The 18868-nt window shown below is 43.8% G+C and overlaps 1 protein-coding gene across 1 annotated transcript; it reads right to left on the bottom strand.

The window, feature by feature from the left end:
- Positions 1 to 13044: 13044 nt before the first annotated feature.
- On the bottom strand, positions 13045 to 14208 carry LOC123774231 (cuticle protein 21-like). The gene is made up of 3 exons (XM_045768378.2): positions 14164 to 14208; positions 13538 to 13834; positions 13045 to 13362 (listed from the first exon to the last, which is right to left on the bottom strand). Exons 1-3 carry the CDS (start codon positions 14206 to 14208, stop codon positions 13045 to 13047), a joined length of 660 nt encoding a protein of 219 aa, XP_045624334.2.
- Between the last annotated feature and the right edge of the window lie 4660 nt (positions 14209 to 18868).

The raw sequence follows: 18868 nt of genomic DNA, 5'->3' as shown, positions 1-18868 counted from the left end.
GTCCCTGTCTCACCCATGTCCCTGTCTCACCCATGTCCCTGTCTCACCATGTCTCTGTCTCACCCATGTCCCTGTCTCACCCATGTCCCTGTCTCACCCATGTCCCTGTCTCACCCATGTCCCTGTCTCACCCATGTCTCTGTCTCACCCATGTCTCTGTCTCACCCATGTCCCTGTCTCACCCATGTCCCTGTCTCACCCATGTCCCTGTCTCACCCATGTCCTGTCTCACCCATGTCCCTGTCTCACCCATGTTCCTGTCTCACCCATGTCCCTGTCTCACCCATGTCCCTGTCTCACCCATGTCCCTGTCTCACCCATGTCCCTGTCTCACCCATGTCCCTGTCTCACCCATGTCTCTGTCTCACCCATGTCCCTGTCTCACCCATGTCCCTGTCTCACCCATGTCCCTGTCTCACCCATGTCTCTGTCTCACCCATGTCCCTGTCTCACCCATGTCTCTGTCTCACCCATGTCTCTGTCTCACCCATGTCCCTGTCTCACCCATGTCCCTGTCTCACCCATGTCCCTGGTCTCACCCATGTCTCTGTCTCACCCATGTCTCTGTCTCACCCATGTCCCTGTCTCACCCATGTCTCTGTCTCACCCATGTCTCTGTCTCACCCATGTCCCTGTCTCACCCATGTCCCTGTCTCACCCATGTCTCTGTCTCACCCATGTCCCTGTCTCACCCATGTCTCTGTCTCACCCATGTCTCTGTCTCACCCATGTCCCTGTCTCACCCATGTCTCTGTCTCACCCATGTCCCTGTCTCACCCATGTCCCTGTCTCACCCATGTCCCTGTCTCACCCATGTCCCTGTCTCACCCATGTCTCTGTCTCACCCATGTCCCTGTCTCACCCATGTCCCTGTCTCACCCATGTCCCTGTCTCACCCATGTCCCTGTCTCACCCATGTCCCTGTCTCACCCATGTCTCTGTCTCACCCATGTCCCTGTCTCACCCATGTCTCTGTCTCACCCATGTCTCTGTCTCACCCATGTCCCTGTCTCACCCATGTCCCTGTCTCACCCATGTCCCTGTCTCACCCATGTCTCTGTCTCACCCATGTCTCTGTCTCACCCATGTCCCTGTCTCACCCATGTCTCTGTCTCACCCATGTCTCTGTCTCACCCATGTCCCTGTCTCACCCATGTCCCTGTCTCACCCATGTCTCTGTCTCACCCATGTCCCTGTCTCACCCATGTCTCTGTCTCACCCATGTCTCTGTCTCACCCATGTCCCTGTCTCACCCATGTCTCTGTCTCACCCATGTCCCTGTCTCACCCATGTCCCTGTCTCACCCATGTCCCTGTCTCACCCATGTCCCTGTCTCACCCATGTCTCTGTCTCACCCATGTCCCTGTCTCACCCATGTCCCTGTCTCACCATGTCTCTGTCTCACCCATGTCCCTGTCTAATGGATCTACAACTCTACTAATGGCAGGGCAAGAGCAGCTTGCTCAGCAATGACAAACATCACCTTCAAAACGATAACAAAGAAAAAGCCCGGGTTGAGACTCGCGTCTCCTCGCCGCAAGCAGCACTCACACACCTTGCTGGCATTATTATGACATGAAGATACCAAGCACGAGGCACACAGGAAGCACTGATCTGCACTGACTCAGGAGCAGAGAACGGAGGGACCGTGGCTGAAAACCAAGAGAACGGTGAAAGTCATGTGGAGACGGGAAGGGAGGATCCCTGTGTTGAAATCTGCGTAAACAAACGCTGTGTCCGAGGGGGATGACGAAGATCATATTGAATACTTCGTCCCCAGGAATCATTTATTAATCAGGAGCATCATCAAACATCACGGCGACAAGGTAGCCGAGGACAGAAGAAGAGAGGAGTAAGTCAAAGAATCTGTACGCCGGTAGAATACCGTCGCAGCCCACAACGTCATTTACTATGGATGTAACGGAGGTGGCCGAAGGAGGGAATCAGGAATTGCAAGAATTCGTCTTGGAGTATCCATGGAGATTATAGATAGAAAAAACAGCAAAAGTGTAGAATTGTATAGTATGAGTAAATCTGGACCTCAACCTGAGAGAGTGATTTGTGGAACCAGTTGCCGCGTAGCATTGTGGAGGTGGGGGTCCCTCGGTTGTTTCAAGCACGGGTTGGACAAGTATATGAGTGGGATTGGGTGGTTATAGAATAGGAGCTGCCTCGTATGGGCCAATAGGCCTTCTGCAGTTACCTTTGTTCTTATGTTCTTATGTTCTTATGTTCTTATGTTCTTAGTGTGCCCATCTAAAAGGCATTAGAAATAAGTATAGAAGAATAAATTTGACACTTTTTGTCAAATATAGATACTGTCCCTAAAAATTCCTTCCCCTCTCTCCACTTTGCAGCCGCAAGATAACGAAATCTTAAAGGTTGTAAGATGTTAAACCCTTCTTTTACAGTCTGATCAATTGTAACAGTTAAGTAGTCTCAGTCGTGTCTGAGTACTAGGGACAGGATGAGGTAAGACCTGGTGGAAGCTGGAGACACAGATGAGGCAGGACCAGAGGACACGGGTGGAAGCTGGAGACACAGATGAGGCAGGACCAGAGGACACGGGTGGAAGCTGGAGACACAGATGAGGCAGGACCAGAGGACACGGGTGGAAGCTGGAGACACAGATGAGGCAGGACCAGAGGACACGGGTGGATGCTGGTGACACTGATGAGGCAGGACCAGAGGACACGGGTGGAAGCTGGAGACACAGATGAGGCAGGACCAGAGGACACGGGTGGAAGCTGGAGACACAGATGAGGCAGGACCAGAGGACACGGGTGGAAGCTGGAGACACAGATGAGGCAGGACCAGAGGACACGGGTGAAAGCTGGAGACACAGATGAGGCAGGACCAGAGGACACGGGTGGAAGCTGGAGACACAGATGAGGCAGGACCAGAGGACACGGGTGGAAGCTGGAGACACAGATGAAGCAGGACCAGAGGACACAGGTGGAAGCTGGAGACACAGATGAGGCAGGACCAGAGGACACGGGTGGAAGCTGGAGACACAGATGAGGCAGGACCAGAGGACACGGGTGGAAGCTGGTGACACAGATGAGGCAGGACTAGAGGACACAGGTGGAAGAGGCACGTTTAAGTGATTGAAAACGTCCCCAAACATTTCTGTCCCACCTGGCATTCGAACCCGGGATTCCCGGCAGTGAGTCGAATACAAGACTCCTCATTTTGTACGTTATGGTTCCCAACGTACAACTTACAAAGTACTTAAATACTTTTGTACAAATTTACAAAGTACTTTAATTACTATGAAAAAGTAGCGACTCACAAATATCCACGTTTTCAATGCATTGGAAGGTTAGGTTAGGTGGGTTGCATTAGTTCGTACCCTTCTAGAAAGGTTAGATGTTTCTATTTTGGCCGTTGTGGCAACCCAAGAGAACGAGCTGCTCAATTAACATCTCTACAAGGAAGTACTACGATAAAACACGAAGGTAAGGAATACAAAGTAATATCCTTATCTGACCAGTGATTGACAAGACAAGACTGGAGACCTAAAGCTGAACCAAGCATGCACATCGATCTAGGTAAATCCTACTGGGGATATACAAGCTACAGACCATTTAAAACTCAAATGTGAACTGGCATCCCAGTTCACGTGCTGAACTGGGATGCCAGAGATGCTGGCCAGTCATTTCCCTCAAGGCGTCGTAGAGAGGTAATAGTGATGGCGGACTCGGATATATATACATGAAGGGAAAGCTTATAATTTGTTGTATAAAATTAGCGAGATTCCTGTCTCAGAAGGGCGTTATTGAGCATGTCCATAATGGTATCGTCGTTCTCGATTATATCAACGTCCTCGATGATATCAACGCCCTCGGTGACATCAAGATCCATGAAGATATCAACGTCCTCAGTAACATCAAAATACATGATGATATCAACGTCTTCGATGATATCAACGTCCTCGGTGACATCAAAATCCATGAAGATATCAACGTCCATGATGATATCAACGTCCATGATGATATCAACGTCCTTGATATCATCGTCCATAATGATATCCACGTTCATGATGATATCAACGCCCTCTGTGACATCAAAATCCGTGATGATATCAACGTCCATAATGATATCAACGTCCATGATGATATCAACGGCCATGATAATATCAACGTCCTCGATGATATCAACTTCCTCGATGATATCAACGCCCTCGGTGACATCAAAATCCATGATGATATCAACGTTCATGATGATATCAACGCCCTCGGTGACATCAAAATCCATGATGATATCAACGTCCATAATGATATCAACATCCATGATGATATCAACGTCCTTGATATCATCGTTCATAATGATATCAACGTCCATGATGATATCAACATCCTCGATGATATCAACATCCACGATGACATCAACATCCACAATGACATCAACGTACAATATGATATCAAATGTTAATGATATCAGCGTCCATAATTACATTATCATCATTGTAAAGCTGGTCGATGAAGATTTCAACATTTCTGTAAAGCATTGACGTCAACATCTCCATTATGACATCAATGTCTCTGTAAAGCTAGACCAGAATGACATCACTGTAAACTCATCAACGTAAAGACATCATCAATCTAGATATGTCAGTCTCAGTGATGACAGGAGAATAAATCCAATCCAGAATACTCGTGACATCACTTTTTATTTTTGTAAACTAATAACCCATTTGCATACGCGGTTTACAGACTACTAATCACCAATCAACGCTTCCTCAATCATTCATATCACCCTCGATCCATCTTCTGTCCGGATCTAAGACTCAAAGGTAAATGGAAACTTGGGTTTGATTCCTAAGGTCAAGGAATCTTAATCTTCTTATGTTTACAGACTCTTAATGTGTCCCCATACCCAATTTGCTAGACAGTCGACCCTTAACGGATTACTCAATATATACCCGTTACCCCCCTTTGCCAGACAGTCGATTCCTAATGGATTACTTAATATGTCCTGCATACCCCCTTCGCTAGACTGTCGAAATCGCCACCACTACCAGTCCCATTAGTATGACTGAAAAAGCTATCAATAGATTGGTTTTAATTTACATGTGGATAGCTAGGAACACAACAGCCGTAAGAAAACCATTAGGATTTTATCATTTATATATATAGAAAACCAGCACATCACAAATACATAAGCTAGCTGCAACTAGTAAGATTTTTGCTGTTGGGTTTTGTACAATACGTGGAATCGATGTACAGTTAGTTACTGGCAGTGATAGTTAATTGTAATCTAACGACAATTTGTTTTTGTTCCATTGTGGAGTGATTGAGTCCTATATTTTCATTATTTAGTTCCCATACCCCCAAAGGGGTGTGGATACACCCGGATTAGAACCCCCTGATAAACTGTTGTGCGCTGAAGTACCATACAGTTTTAAGAACATGTTGATACGCTACTTCCGTAGGATATCGTGGTTTCTTGGGCTCGTCCTGACGGATGTACAGTATACTGGTTGATTACTTTAAAAACTTGTAGGCTAGAAAAGTCACCCTGATGACAAGAAACCCACCTCGTTGATTGGAAAGCCACTTCGATGATAAGAAAGTCTCCTTGACGACTTAAAAGCCATTTCGACATCATGAAAGCCACCTTGATGTCAGGAATACCTCCTCAACAACAGAAAAGCCACTTCAAGTTCAAGAAAGCCACCTCGATGTCAGCAAAGCCACCTCGACGTTAGGAAAGTCAAGTCGACACCAGAAAAGTCACCAGGCAGGAAGGCAGACGATCATGAACCGGATAAAGTGAGGGACACCGGATAAAGTGAGGGACACCGGATAAAGTGAGGGACACCGGATAAAGTGAGGGACACCGGATAAAGTGAGGGACACCGGATAAAGTGAGGGACACCGGATAAAGTGAGGGACACCGGATAAAGTGAGGGACACCGGATAAAGTGAGGAACACCTGCCCACCAGTACGACAAAACGTGGACAGCATTTCGAGGCGTTGATGAAGTGCGATCTGATCCTGACTCCTGCACAGTGGGGAAGCGACCCCTAGGGTTATTTATCAAGTCCAAAACTCTACTTGGCAAACTTCTACCATCTCCCCGACAAGCAAACGCAGGAAAGACGAAAGCACAGTTGGAATAGTAAAAGCTGATACCATAAACCCTCTCTCTCTTACCCCTGTATTCAGGAAGGCATGTTTGGGCATGCGAGCGAGCGCCTCACGTACATGGGTGAGAGGCAACAGGAGTCAGTTGATGTCCTCAACGCAGAATGGTATATCATCTTGCCGATTCTTCTCAACCTTTATTGGAACTTTCATTGATGTAGCAGAGAGTCTGAATTGGCATCAAATGTGATTTTCTAGATGCTAGGGATGAGATTGGTGATGTTATACATTTTAATGTATAACCGGTTCAAGAAACTTTCACTGAAGGTCTCAACTCCCTTCTTTTCATCTTAATTAAGGCTGTGACGTCAGGACAGGCAAGGTCATGCCTGGGGTACATAAGGCGATGGCATCTCTCAGTGGACATCACTTCCAACCTTCCTCCTCGCCAGCGATGTCTTACAAGGTATAGTAACCCCTTTGTGTCCAGATTAATTAATTTTTAAAATGTATACGTTCGTCCATTTGGACATTTTGAAGGAATTTTATACAATGAAACAAAAATGACAAAAGCTGAAGACTAATTTTCACGTCTGAAATGATTGATTGTTTTCTCTGGTCATGATTGTTGGTCTGTTTTTTTCTCAGGTGATGATTGTGGCGGCCCTTGTGGTGGCCGCCGCTGCCCGCCCCGACGATGTCTTAGCTCCTCCAGGCAGCGCACCACCTCCAAGCCCTAGTTATTCCGCACCTCCTGCCCCTCTTCCGCTCCTGTTCCTCTCCCTGCTCCTGCTCCTGCACCTGTTCCACTTCCAGCTCCTGCGCCTTTCCCAGCTCCAGCCCCTGCTCCTTTCCCAGCTCCAGCCCCAGTTTCTTTCCCAGCTCCAGCCCCTGTTCCTTTCCCAGCTCCAGCCCCAGTTTCTTATCAAGCTCCAGCCCCTGCTCCTGTTCCAGCCCCTGCTCCTTTCCCAGCTCCAGCCCCAGCTCCTGCTCCTTTCCCAGCCCCTGCTTCTTTCCCAGCTCCAGCTCCAGTTCCTTCCCAGCTCCAGCCCCTGTTCCTTTCCCAGCTCCAGCCCCAGTTTCTTATCAAGCTCCAGCCCCTGCTCCTGTTCCAGCCCCTGTGCCTTTCCCAGCTCCAGCCCCAGCCCCTGCTCCTTTCCAGCTCCAGCCCCTGCTCCTTATCAAGCTCCAGCCCCTGTTCCATTCCCAGCTCCAGCTCCTGGTTACGGAGAAGCCATCGCTCCAGAGGAGGTCAGTAACAATCTCTACACTGGACAATTGACACCTGTCTAAACGAGCACGTAAACGCTCACCTGAATATACCTGTGGCCACCATCTCTCTCTCTAGTGGCATCGACGAAGACAGCAAGCCGGCGGCTTGTCAAAGATCCACCCATTTGTCCTGATGATTTTATAACAGCTTGTCTTTTCAGATAATACACCGGTTTTTAGTACGTTATGATCCCCTGTGGGCAAAATACGGGGTACTATGAGAAGTAGTGTCTCTCAAACAGCCTCGTTTTCTACGCGTTGGGCAGTTAGGCTCGGTGGGTGGTTTGGGTTCATAAGTCGTCGTATTTTGTCCGTTGGGGCTGTTTTATTAGTGTGAGAGGTAGACACTCTGATGACTAAAACTCGTACGAACCTTGTTGACCAAACCACACACTAGAAAGTGAAGGACGACAAGTTTCGGTCCGTCCTGGACCATTCTCCAGTCGATATATTTCAGCCACGTTATTGTGACTCCTCGTCTGCATCGTACGAACAATTATCATTCAAGAAGTACCCATCTTCGTCATTCACTGGGGTACTTATCTTCGACAGCCTTTTTAGTACATTTATATAAGGGCTATTCCTGTTATAATTAACTTTAGGTAATACTGCACTGAATACAGTGATCATGACGTTGTGACAGAGAACCTGTGATCAAAAGATCTGAAAGCTTGCTTAAGGAGTGCTGTTGCGTCACTGGGAGAGAGAGAGAGAGAGTAAATTCTACTCAGCTGCGTCACTGAGAGTGAGAGTAAATATCACTCAACTGCGTCACTGAGAGTGAAAGTAACCGTCACTCAGCTGCCACACTGATAGTGAGTGTAACTGTCAATTACAGTGATCTGTACTGTAGTACTTTCTACCTATCCCTCTCTCAGATTATAGACATGGCATTAGCTACATTCAAGTTGTCTCATAGTTCTGTCCCTTCCAATAAGGAAGGGATTATAGCCGCCTGTTTGTGTGACATTGTTATTAATCTAGCAGGACGTATGTCGTGATGTATATATTATTTTAATTGTTATTGCAGGGACCTGCGACGTACTCCTTCAGCTGGAAGGTGAAGGACGACTCTTTCGGCAACGACTTCGGCCACGACGAGGACCCGTGATGGTCCCCACACGGAGGGCGTCTACTACGTCCTGCTTCCCGACGGTCGAGTGCAGAAGGTTGTTTACACTGTCGACGGTGAAGGCGGTTATGTTCCCGTTGTGACCTACGAGGGTGAGGCCAAGGTCCCGACACCCATCGATACCCCAGTTCCTGGCAACAGCCCAGTTCCTGTTTACACCCCAGCACCTGTCTACGCCCAGGCACCTGTCTTCGGCTAAACCCTGCTTTAGACCGCTGTCTGCTACCCAGTTCCTTTCAAGATTCCAGTACCTGTCAATACCCCAGTTCCTGTCAATACCCCCCAGTTCCTGTCAATACCCCAGTTCCTGCCAATACCCAGCTCCTACCTACACCCTAGCTCCTGTGTATGGCTAAATGAAAAACCATATTGTTTGCCTTAGGCACTATACCCCGCATATTTCCTCTCAGTCGTATAATTCTTCATATATATTAACTCGGGTCCTGTTTCCCACATCCCAGGTTTTTAGCAGCCCAGCTCCTGTCTACGGCTAAGCCAGGCTGTATATTTAAACTACGAATATATTTTAAGTAATGAATGCTGCAAAAATAAAAAATGATGATGAAAACAAACTGATTTTATTGCATCTTAAACTAATGAATGAGTTTCTGTAGTTCTGAGATTATTACAAAGGTAATTGGGAGGGTGGGTGGCGGTGGAGTACAGCAATCAATAGGTCTGTATTCACTGGGCAGCCCGTCCTCATTAACAAAGGTCAAAGTCCATTCCATGCATCCGCTAAACCCCCTGTTTATAAATGAAAAACGGTTTATACACGACTCGACTTAAGTTGGAACCACAACGCTGTAAATGCTTCACCCACGTACTACAAATACAAATTATCGCCAACAAAACTTAAACATCTAACCTAACCAACACCTAAATATGCACATCTGCTTCTCGGTGTATATATTCTGAGAGCTTACAATAGCTCAGGATATAATTCAGAAATAAAGTATAACCTCAGAGTACGGTAATCGGGTTACATTAACCAACCACTGTCGGGCTTCAAGTCAACCTGTCCTCAGACCACGTCCATTCCATCCAGCGGTCGACCCCAAAGACCTTACCTTACCTTGAGGTGCTTTCGGGGCTTAGCGTCCCCGCGGCCCGGTCGTCGACCAGGCCTCCTGGTTGCTAGACTGATCAACCAGGCTGTTGGACGCATTCGCAGACGCATTCATCAATTTCACACATAAGACGCACATCCCCAGGAAGTCCCACACGCACATCCTGGGGATGTGCGTGTGTGAGAGAAATATATGCAGTAGATATGAAAGAGGAAATATAGGTTGGAAGTCCGCGCATTAGACAACACGGGGGAGACATCTCCCGTCACGCAGGGTGCAGTCGCACCTCCACAGATCTCCAGTATCATCTATTGACACTGGTAATGGCTCAAAAGGGCCACCACTTACGGGCTATTCATGCCCGTGCCACCTTTTGGATGGCTTAATCTTCATCAATCAATCAAGCATTAGACAACAGACGGTTAGGAAGGCAGGGTCGAAGACGTAACAGCTTGATCCTCCAGGCACGAATAGAAAACAAACACAAGCAACACATATTTTGGGACACATACACTCGCTCCGCGACAACCAGGGAACGATTAAATGAGATCAATCCTCAACATTTTGTACCTGTTCACTCAGCAATAATTGGGGACCTAGTTATAAACTCGCTAGGGGGAGAGAGAGAGAGAGATGATGATGAAGGAGACGAAGAAAAGAAAAGAGAGAGAGAGATATGAGGAGGAGAGTATATAAGAATATGCTGACATACTCAACCACAGTTACAGCCCCACTTCCTGTGCCAGGTAAGTCCACCACGGGCTCACCATAGCCCGTGCTACTTGCCCCGCTCCTGTGCCAGGTAAGTTCACCACGGGCTCACCATAGCCCGTGCTACTTGTAACTTTTTGTTCCTAGAAGCTGAATCTTAAACAACAACAACAATACTCAACCAGGGAAACCTATCTGGCCCTCTTTAATCATTCGATTCTTAAAACTTTAAACCAATGACATTTAGTAAAAAAAATACTTAATTATTTTAAGATGAATTTAATTTTTGTTCAATTAAATAATAACATTACTAATATATAATATTACAGTCATTTATATTTTTAGTCTTTTATATACATATAAATAACCATTTGGGTTTCAAAGGATTAGGACAACAGCTGAATTGACTTATCCTGTTGATACTGATGTAGATAGGAACTACGTCGAACAAAATTATGGAGGATTCCAATTTCTTTGTAGACTAAGTATGCACAGAAACCAAGGCAAGGTATACTGAGAATACCCATAAGATAAGGTAAGGTGTGCTGAATAGACACTGAGACAAGGTTTCCAGAGAGAAGAATAGAGGGGAACTATCAAAGACATGTGTGAAGATATATCAGCCTTGAGACATTCATGTTAAACGTTAACAAACTGTTTTAAAAATAATAACATTACAGTGGTTATAATAACCTCACATGTATTGAGTAAGTGTTGTAAGAACATGAGTGTAATATGTGAATATTTCCCGAACACATTGTTGTTTTATATAAAACTGTACAAGTAGCTTATCTAGTTTGTAAGTTGCTTAGCTACACTTAGTTTGAGGTTCAGTTCCTGAGCCCACTATGTGCCTCTGTATCCTTTTCCAGCTACCTCCCACAGAATGTGAATGGGTCCCACTACCGCCCACGGAATGTGAATGGGTCCCACTACCTCCCACAGAATGTGAATGGGTCCCACTACCGCCCACGGAATGTGAATGGGTCCCACTATCTCCCACAGAATGGGAATGGGTCCCACAGAATGGGAATGGGTCCCACTACCTCCCACAGAATGGGAATGGGTCCCACTACCTCCCACAGAATGGGAATGGGTCCCACTATCTCCCACAGAATGGGAATGGGTCCCACTACCTCCCACAGAATGGGAATGGGTCCCACTACCTCCCACAGAATGGGAATGGGTCCCACTACCGCCCACGGAATGGGAATGGGTCCCACTACCTCCCACAGAATGGGAATGGGTCCCATTACCGCCCGTAGAATGAGCACTGGGTCCACTATCATCCACAGGATAGGGATGAGGTCCCACAGGAGGGGTATAGAGGTACATAATAAACAACTAAGTGTTTTAATGTATAGAGTGTGAAACATCGTCCATTCTCCATTCGTTTCAGATGTGTGGGATGGGTGTCCATGACGGGCGATGGGAGGCAATGCACATCTTTTCTGATTGTCATTCAACGTGGTCATGAGTGTAATGGAATTCTGAAATAGTGAAGGTGGCGATCATTATTCCATGTGATGGCGGAAATCTGAATGTAAAAAGAGGCTTTTTTTGGGTTATCTTAGAGAATGCGATCAGTATGATAACTATGAAGTGATTCTAATAGGTGATCTAAATAGCTGTAAGAGGGAAAAGACTCTGAGAACGATCTAATGGGGTGTAAATGTTGTCTCAGGATTAATAAGGGGAGTTCATCAGTTGGGATGTTGATAGGTTAATTGTTGGAATTGATGAATGCAATGGAGAAAAAGAACTGGGTTGGTGTGGAGAATTGAATAAGTTTTCAGGATATCACTGTTCTATCAATTATCTGGATAACAATGTGACATCAATTATATGAATAGCTCTGAGTTATCAATGATCCAGATAGCACTGTGTTATCAATGATCTGGATATAATTGCATTATCAATGCTCAGGATACAATAATGGGATGCTCTAATTAAGAGAGGTTTCTTGTTGCTAATGAGTATAAAGATATCTTCACCCTCCTCAGGAGACAGTTGTAGGTAGAGGCTAAGGAGAGGCTCTTGCTAGAGGGCTCCTGATGCAGCCGTGACCCAGGGGTCAGGATGTGTCAAGCATTTATGTCTCCACTTACGAAGCCTGTACATCTTTCCACGATCATGGTGGCTTAGTGTGTATTTATTGAACAGTTTTCGAAGGAAACTTCACAACTCAAGGTTATTATTGTCATAGACAACCTCGTAGTGCTTCGGAGCTCATAAACTATTTAATATATGTAAATTAGGCCACCAACAATGAAGGAAGATGTATCCGAGAGAGTGAAGCGAGAGACAGAGAAAGGTGAGTATATATGAATGCAGACACATTCGACAAAGTAAATCCTCCTGACTAGCCTTTAGGCGTTCGAATCATTGACTTTTTATCCAAATTAAACATTTTCGTTGTAATAAAATTATAATTTAGTTCAATATGCACTTTATTTTTGTTCTATGGAATAAGAGTATTACCAATAAATAATATTAGTCTAATATAAATATACATTTCATGTCGATTGGGTATCAAATGATTATTACAAGATCGGAGTTGATCCTGTTGCTTTCTCGTAGACAGATTCTAGGGTGTAGAAAGGAACTGGGGTATAGACATGATTTAGAATATAGATGCGGCTTGGAAGCTTTTCCTAGACGTAGAATTGAAGTGGAATGTAGACAGGACCTGTAGTGGCAATGGGAGATCGGATGAAGATGTGGGATATAGACTTAAACCGGGATGTAGATGGAGCTTGGGAGCTTGTTCTAACCGTAGACAGGAGCTTTGGTGGTCACGGGAGGTGGGGTGTAGACAGGAGCAGGGGTGGTGGGGGGAGGTGGAGTGTAAACAGGAGGTGGAGTGTAGACGGGTGTCTGGGGCTTGGCCGGGGCCTCGTAGGTCACAACAGGAACATAACCGCCTTCACCGTCGACAGTGTAAACAATCTTCTGTACTCGACCGTCGGGAAGCAGGACGTAGTAGACGCCCTCCGTGTGGGGACCATCACGGGTCTCGTCGTGGCCGAAGTCGTTGCCGAAAGAGTCATCCTTCACCTTCCAGCTGAAGGAGTACTTTGCAGGTGCCTGAAACACCAATAACAAATTTGATATACATGTCCTGTGTCGCACGAGAACGGTCACATAAATACTTAGAACAAAAACAAGGGGTTTAATTAACATTTTCCTGTATAAAGTTGACTGACGGACTTTCATTTTGGAAAAGTCAGTCGCTGGCTACCCCCATATGTTAGCTACTTACCTCCGGTGGAGGAGGGGGAGGTGCTCCGTAGGTTGGTGCTGGGGCAGGAGCCGGTGCTGGGGCAGGTGCTGGGGCAGGAGCCGGTACTGGGGCAGGAGCCGGTACTGGGGCAGGAGCCGGTACTGGGGCAGGAGCCGGTGCTGGGGCAGGTGCTGGGGCAGGAGCCGGTACTGGGGCAGGAGCCGGTACTGGGGCAGGAGCAGGGGCAGGAACTGGGGGCGGGGCACCATAGGTTGGGGCAGGAGGTTTATCAGGGCGGGCCGCAGTGGCCGCCACAAGAGTGACCAAAACCATAACCTGGAGAATCATAATAAAACATTGTATTAAAACATAAAATACACGAGAAATATAGCTGCAGCGTATGCAAGTATATCTCACTGCATCTAAACCTCTGCGAATGCCAAACACATCCAATAATACTAAATAATATTAGAATTGTGAATAGCAGACAACTAGGATGTTTCTGTACCTTGTAAGACATCTCAGATAAGGAAGAGGGTGATGACTGATGTTCATCATGGGATCCCAACCCCCTTATATACCCCAGCCTCAACCCTGCCTGTCATGACGTTACAACCTTGAGATGGTAGGGAAGGGGGTTGTACCCCTTACATGTTATTTATTACAAGCCAGTGAGTGGTAGATTCAACAGTTAGAGCATTAACAGACATCTTTACTTTTAGTAATTGTCGTTTAATAAAGACTTCATTATATAACCTTCATTTCCAGAGGACCACATTCCGGGAGGCACAGCGCTAACCTGTGTAGATGCTAGGGTACCTCTACCTTAAAGTAGTGATCACTAACTCTCTAGGAGTGTAAGGTAATCTGTCTGGGATATTTTTTCATCTTACTTGATCTCAAACCCTCTAAGATTCTAGAGCGACTTCGCTGGAATATTTCTCATTGTTATTTCTGACATATATATCTCCCCCATGGTATGATAAGAGTATTGTAATCAACTACATTAGGGAAAGTAATGTGTCGACAATGAGTCCGCTATTTTCGTGTTATGTGTCCACTACGTGTACGTTATGTGTCTTATATAAGTACGTAATGTGACCGTTTTATATCCCCTCAATATGAACGGTCTAAACAATGTCATTATATAAGACCCGCATTGACTTTTATATTTTGACTAAGAATGCTATTTTGAAATTATTTTGAATCATGTAAATTATTTTGTATGTGAAATTATTTTGTATCATGTTAAAAAGTTTACGAATCATTCAGATTAAATCTTATAATTGCTCAGCGCAAAGCTTTAAATCATTCAGCGCCAAACCTTATGTAGTTTAATGAAAAGTTTTAAATCGTTTATTGATAAGTTTTATATCGATCATCGCAAAGCTTTATATCATATAGCGCAAAGCTGTCGAATCACTCAAGCCTAAGCTTCTAAACCATTCAGCTTAACAAGTGGTGTACCTCAGGACGCCTCACTTGCCCCTACAGTATTTCTAAATGCAAATGAAAATTCTAATATATTTTTTGTAATTGTAATTTTGGCGATGAAACAAGGATTTGGATTTGACGAGGGGAAGGAATGGTGCCCAACCACTAGGACGGTCGGGAATTGAACACCGACCTGCATGAAGCGACACCGTCGCTCTACCGTCCAGCCCAAGTGGTTGGACGTAGGGAAAAGGAGAATCATTAAAGTCACGTATAGAGAAATCAACCTTGATTCAATAATGTTAAGCTTTAACAAACTGTTTTAAAAGACGATGACATTACATTCGCCATTAGCAACATCCTCACGTGGATGCAGTACATGTTGTATGAACAGAAGTGAAGGAAGATGAGAGTGCATATTTCGTAAACACATTGTCGGTATACATACAACTGTGTATTAGATTGTCAAGTTTGCAACTTGCATAGTTAATCTAATTTTGCGGTTCAGGTCCTGAGACCATTATGTACCTTTGTAACTTTTTTCCAATATTGCCTCTATGGTGTGTACGAATTCCACTACCGCCCACAGGATGGGGTACGAGTTCCACTATCGCCCACAGGATGGGGTACGAGTTCCACTATCGCCCACAGGATGGGTACGAGTTCCACTATCGCCCACAGGATGGGTACGAGTTCCACTATCGCCCACAGGATGGGTACGAGTTCCACTATCGCCCACAGGATGGGTACGAGTTCCACTACCGCCCACAGGATGGGTACGAGTTCCACTACCGCCCACAGGATGGGTACGAGTTCCACTATCGCCCACAGGATGGGTACGAGTTCTACTATCGCCCACAGGATGGGTACGAGTTCCACTATCGCCCACAAGATGGGGATGCATCCCCTACCGCTCTCAGGATGGGTGTGGAGTTCAATACCGCCCTCATGATGGGGATGCGGTCCACTACCGCTCTCAGGATGAGAATGAAGATGCCTAACAAATGAACTAAACTAAACTGTCTGTTCGTATACAGTGTGTGTCCCCTTTCCATTCGTTTTAGATATGTGGGTTGGAGGTCTATGAAGAGGGATGAGAGGCAATGAACAACTTTTCTTATTGTCATTCAATGTGTTAATGATTGTAATGTAATTCTGAAATAGTGAATGTGGCGATCATTATTCCATATACACTATGTGCTGAATTAACGTGAATGTTAAAGAGGCACTTTGAGATATCTTAGAGAATGACATCATTTTGATAACTATGAGTTATGGGATAATTGTAAGAGGTGATCTAAATAGATAAGTGCAGGGAATAGACTCTGAGAATGATCTAATTGGTGTTAGATCATTAATGATCTGATGTTTTAAGATGCGCTAGATAAACACATACTTAACTTATACTAATGAAGTGTCCAATATTAATTACACACCTGCCAGTTGAACACAATTTGGTAACCTTCAGAAACTATTAGATACAAAGAATATTAACCTCAATTTTTTCATTTATTAATTTATTATATAATACTGACCTCAAAATATATTTTTATTTATTATTTAACATTATCCTTTATATTAATTTAACATTGAGCTCAACATATTAATTATTTAACTCTAACGTCGACGTCAAATTTAACGTTATCCTCAATATTATTTCTTAAATTATTTACTATTTATTTACCACGATGCAAATCACCATAAAAAATTCTGTGTAATGCCTGATTCTCAAATTTTAATCTATATACAAAATACAGAAAATGCAGCAACACTACAAGTAACTAAAATCATAAAGTAATTCTGGGCATGAGTACTAAAGTTACTTTATAATAATTAAACTTCTATTCTTATTTTATTTATTTATAATACTAAGCCAATTAGGACGAAAAACAATTACTCTGAGAAAACTGAATATTCTGCTAATATTATTCTCTTATCAATGATCAAAATGTGCGTTATCAGTGTTCTAATTAACAATGTGTTATCTCTGATATTGATAACACTATTTTATCAATGATCTAGAGCAGGGGTCTCCAAACTTTTCAATGTAAGGGCCACATTATATATTTCCCATATTTATGCGGGCCGGAGGAATAAAAAATGAAAAAACAAAAACAAAAAACAAATCAGTGCCAGTAATTTAATTTCCTCAAATATTAAAGTATAAACATGGAAAAATTAAAACATATCTTTTTGGAAAAAATCAGGGTAAACTAAATAGATTCCTGCCTTTAGTTTTATGCAACCAAATTAGTGTGACGAATGATACTGTCGTTTTGACTTCAAAATTTCATAAAATCAGGTTCCAGATTAGATGAGCCAATTGTAAGAATTGATTTCAAGTGATCATCAGACAAATTTGCTCGATAGTTAGATTTCACATACTTCATTTTGGAAAAAGTTTGTTCACACAAGTATGTTGAACCAAAAATGGACACAAAACTACAAGCAAACTTTATCAAATTTGGAAACTGATCTGGCTGCAGGCATTTATAAAAAACATTTACTTTCTCTGTGAGAAATAAATCAATTTCTAATCTGAGCTCAAAGAAATGCAGCAAAACCTTTCCACAACTAAGCCATCTAACTGCTGTATAATAAGGCAAGTTAACAAACTCTGCATCAATTTCTTTCAAGAAATCACGGAAGTGGCGATGGTTGAGTGCATGAGATCTAATGAAATTAACCACAGAAACAACAGGTTTCATGACACAAGACATATCAACATATTTTAGGCACAATGCTTGTTGATGGATAAGGCAATGCAGAAAAATGGGTTTTGAGAATCCTCCAACCTCACAAGCTGTTGTAATTTGCCCAACCAAACCCTTCTTTGTCCCAGACATATTCTTTCCTCCATCAATTGTCACACACTGCACTTGTTTCCATTCCAGGTTATATTCTGTCATAGTTTTACTTACTTCATTGAAAATGTCCTCTCCAGTTGTTGTGGTGTGCACGCTGTGAACTGATGCTAATTCTTGGCTCACATTAAATTCACTATCAACACCACGAATGAATACTAAGAGCTGAGAAGTATCACACACATCAGTTGATTCATCCAACGCAAGAGAATACCAACAAAATCTTTTTGTTTTTTCCTTTATTTGCCGAATTATGTCGCCTCCTAAATCTTCAATTCTACGAGCAACAGTATTTGACCCAAGACTTATCATTTTGAAGAGGTTTACTTTTTCTGGACATACCTCTCCTGCTGCTTCCACTATACACTCTTTTATGATACTACCATCAGTGAAAGGTTTTCCTTTTTTAGCCAACACATAGGCAACTTTGTAACTGGCTCTAGTTGAAGTTTCATTTTCAGATTTTTTCTTACTGAAAACAGCTTGTTGAGAATGCAGACTGTGCTGAAATGATTCAAACTTTTTAGTGCGTTCTGCTCCTGTGATGTGAGAATAACTTGAGCCATGTTTAGATTCATAGTGCCGACGAATATTGTATTCCTTCAGAACAGCAACACTGTCTCTACATATTATGCATAAAGCTTTATCATTTGCTATCACAAAAAAGTACTTTATCTTCCATTCGTCATTGAACCGACGGCACTCACTGTCCACTTTTCTTTTCTTTATCTTTTCCATATCTGAAACATAAGGGTAAAATAAATGAAATAAATTCTACAGGAAAAAAACAGCTTGTATGTGGTGTTAAAAAGCATAGCATATTATTATAAAGTGGTAAATATTATGGCAACAGCTTTCGTTGATAAACTTAATGGTTACCATTTTAACTATTTTAAACATGCAATATTTTTGGCTACAATAGTATTATTGCTATTTTGTATAACTAAGATAAAGGCATTGTCAAAGTACAGAGAAAAGAATATTGTACAGTGTTTGTGCTCCCTGAAACGGAAGCAGCGAAGCCCAACTCGCCCTCCATCCCCACAATATACAGTTATACACAACTGATTGG

Source organism: Procambarus clarkii, chromosome 61, assembly GCF_040958095.1.
Source record: "Procambarus clarkii isolate CNS0578487 chromosome 61, FALCON_Pclarkii_2.0, whole genome shotgun sequence".
Taxonomy (NCBI): Eukaryota; Metazoa; Arthropoda; class Malacostraca; order Decapoda; family Cambaridae; genus Procambarus; species Procambarus clarkii.
The sequence above is the reverse complement of the archived record's forward strand: the minus strand, read 5'-3'. Positions and strand labels throughout refer to the sequence as shown.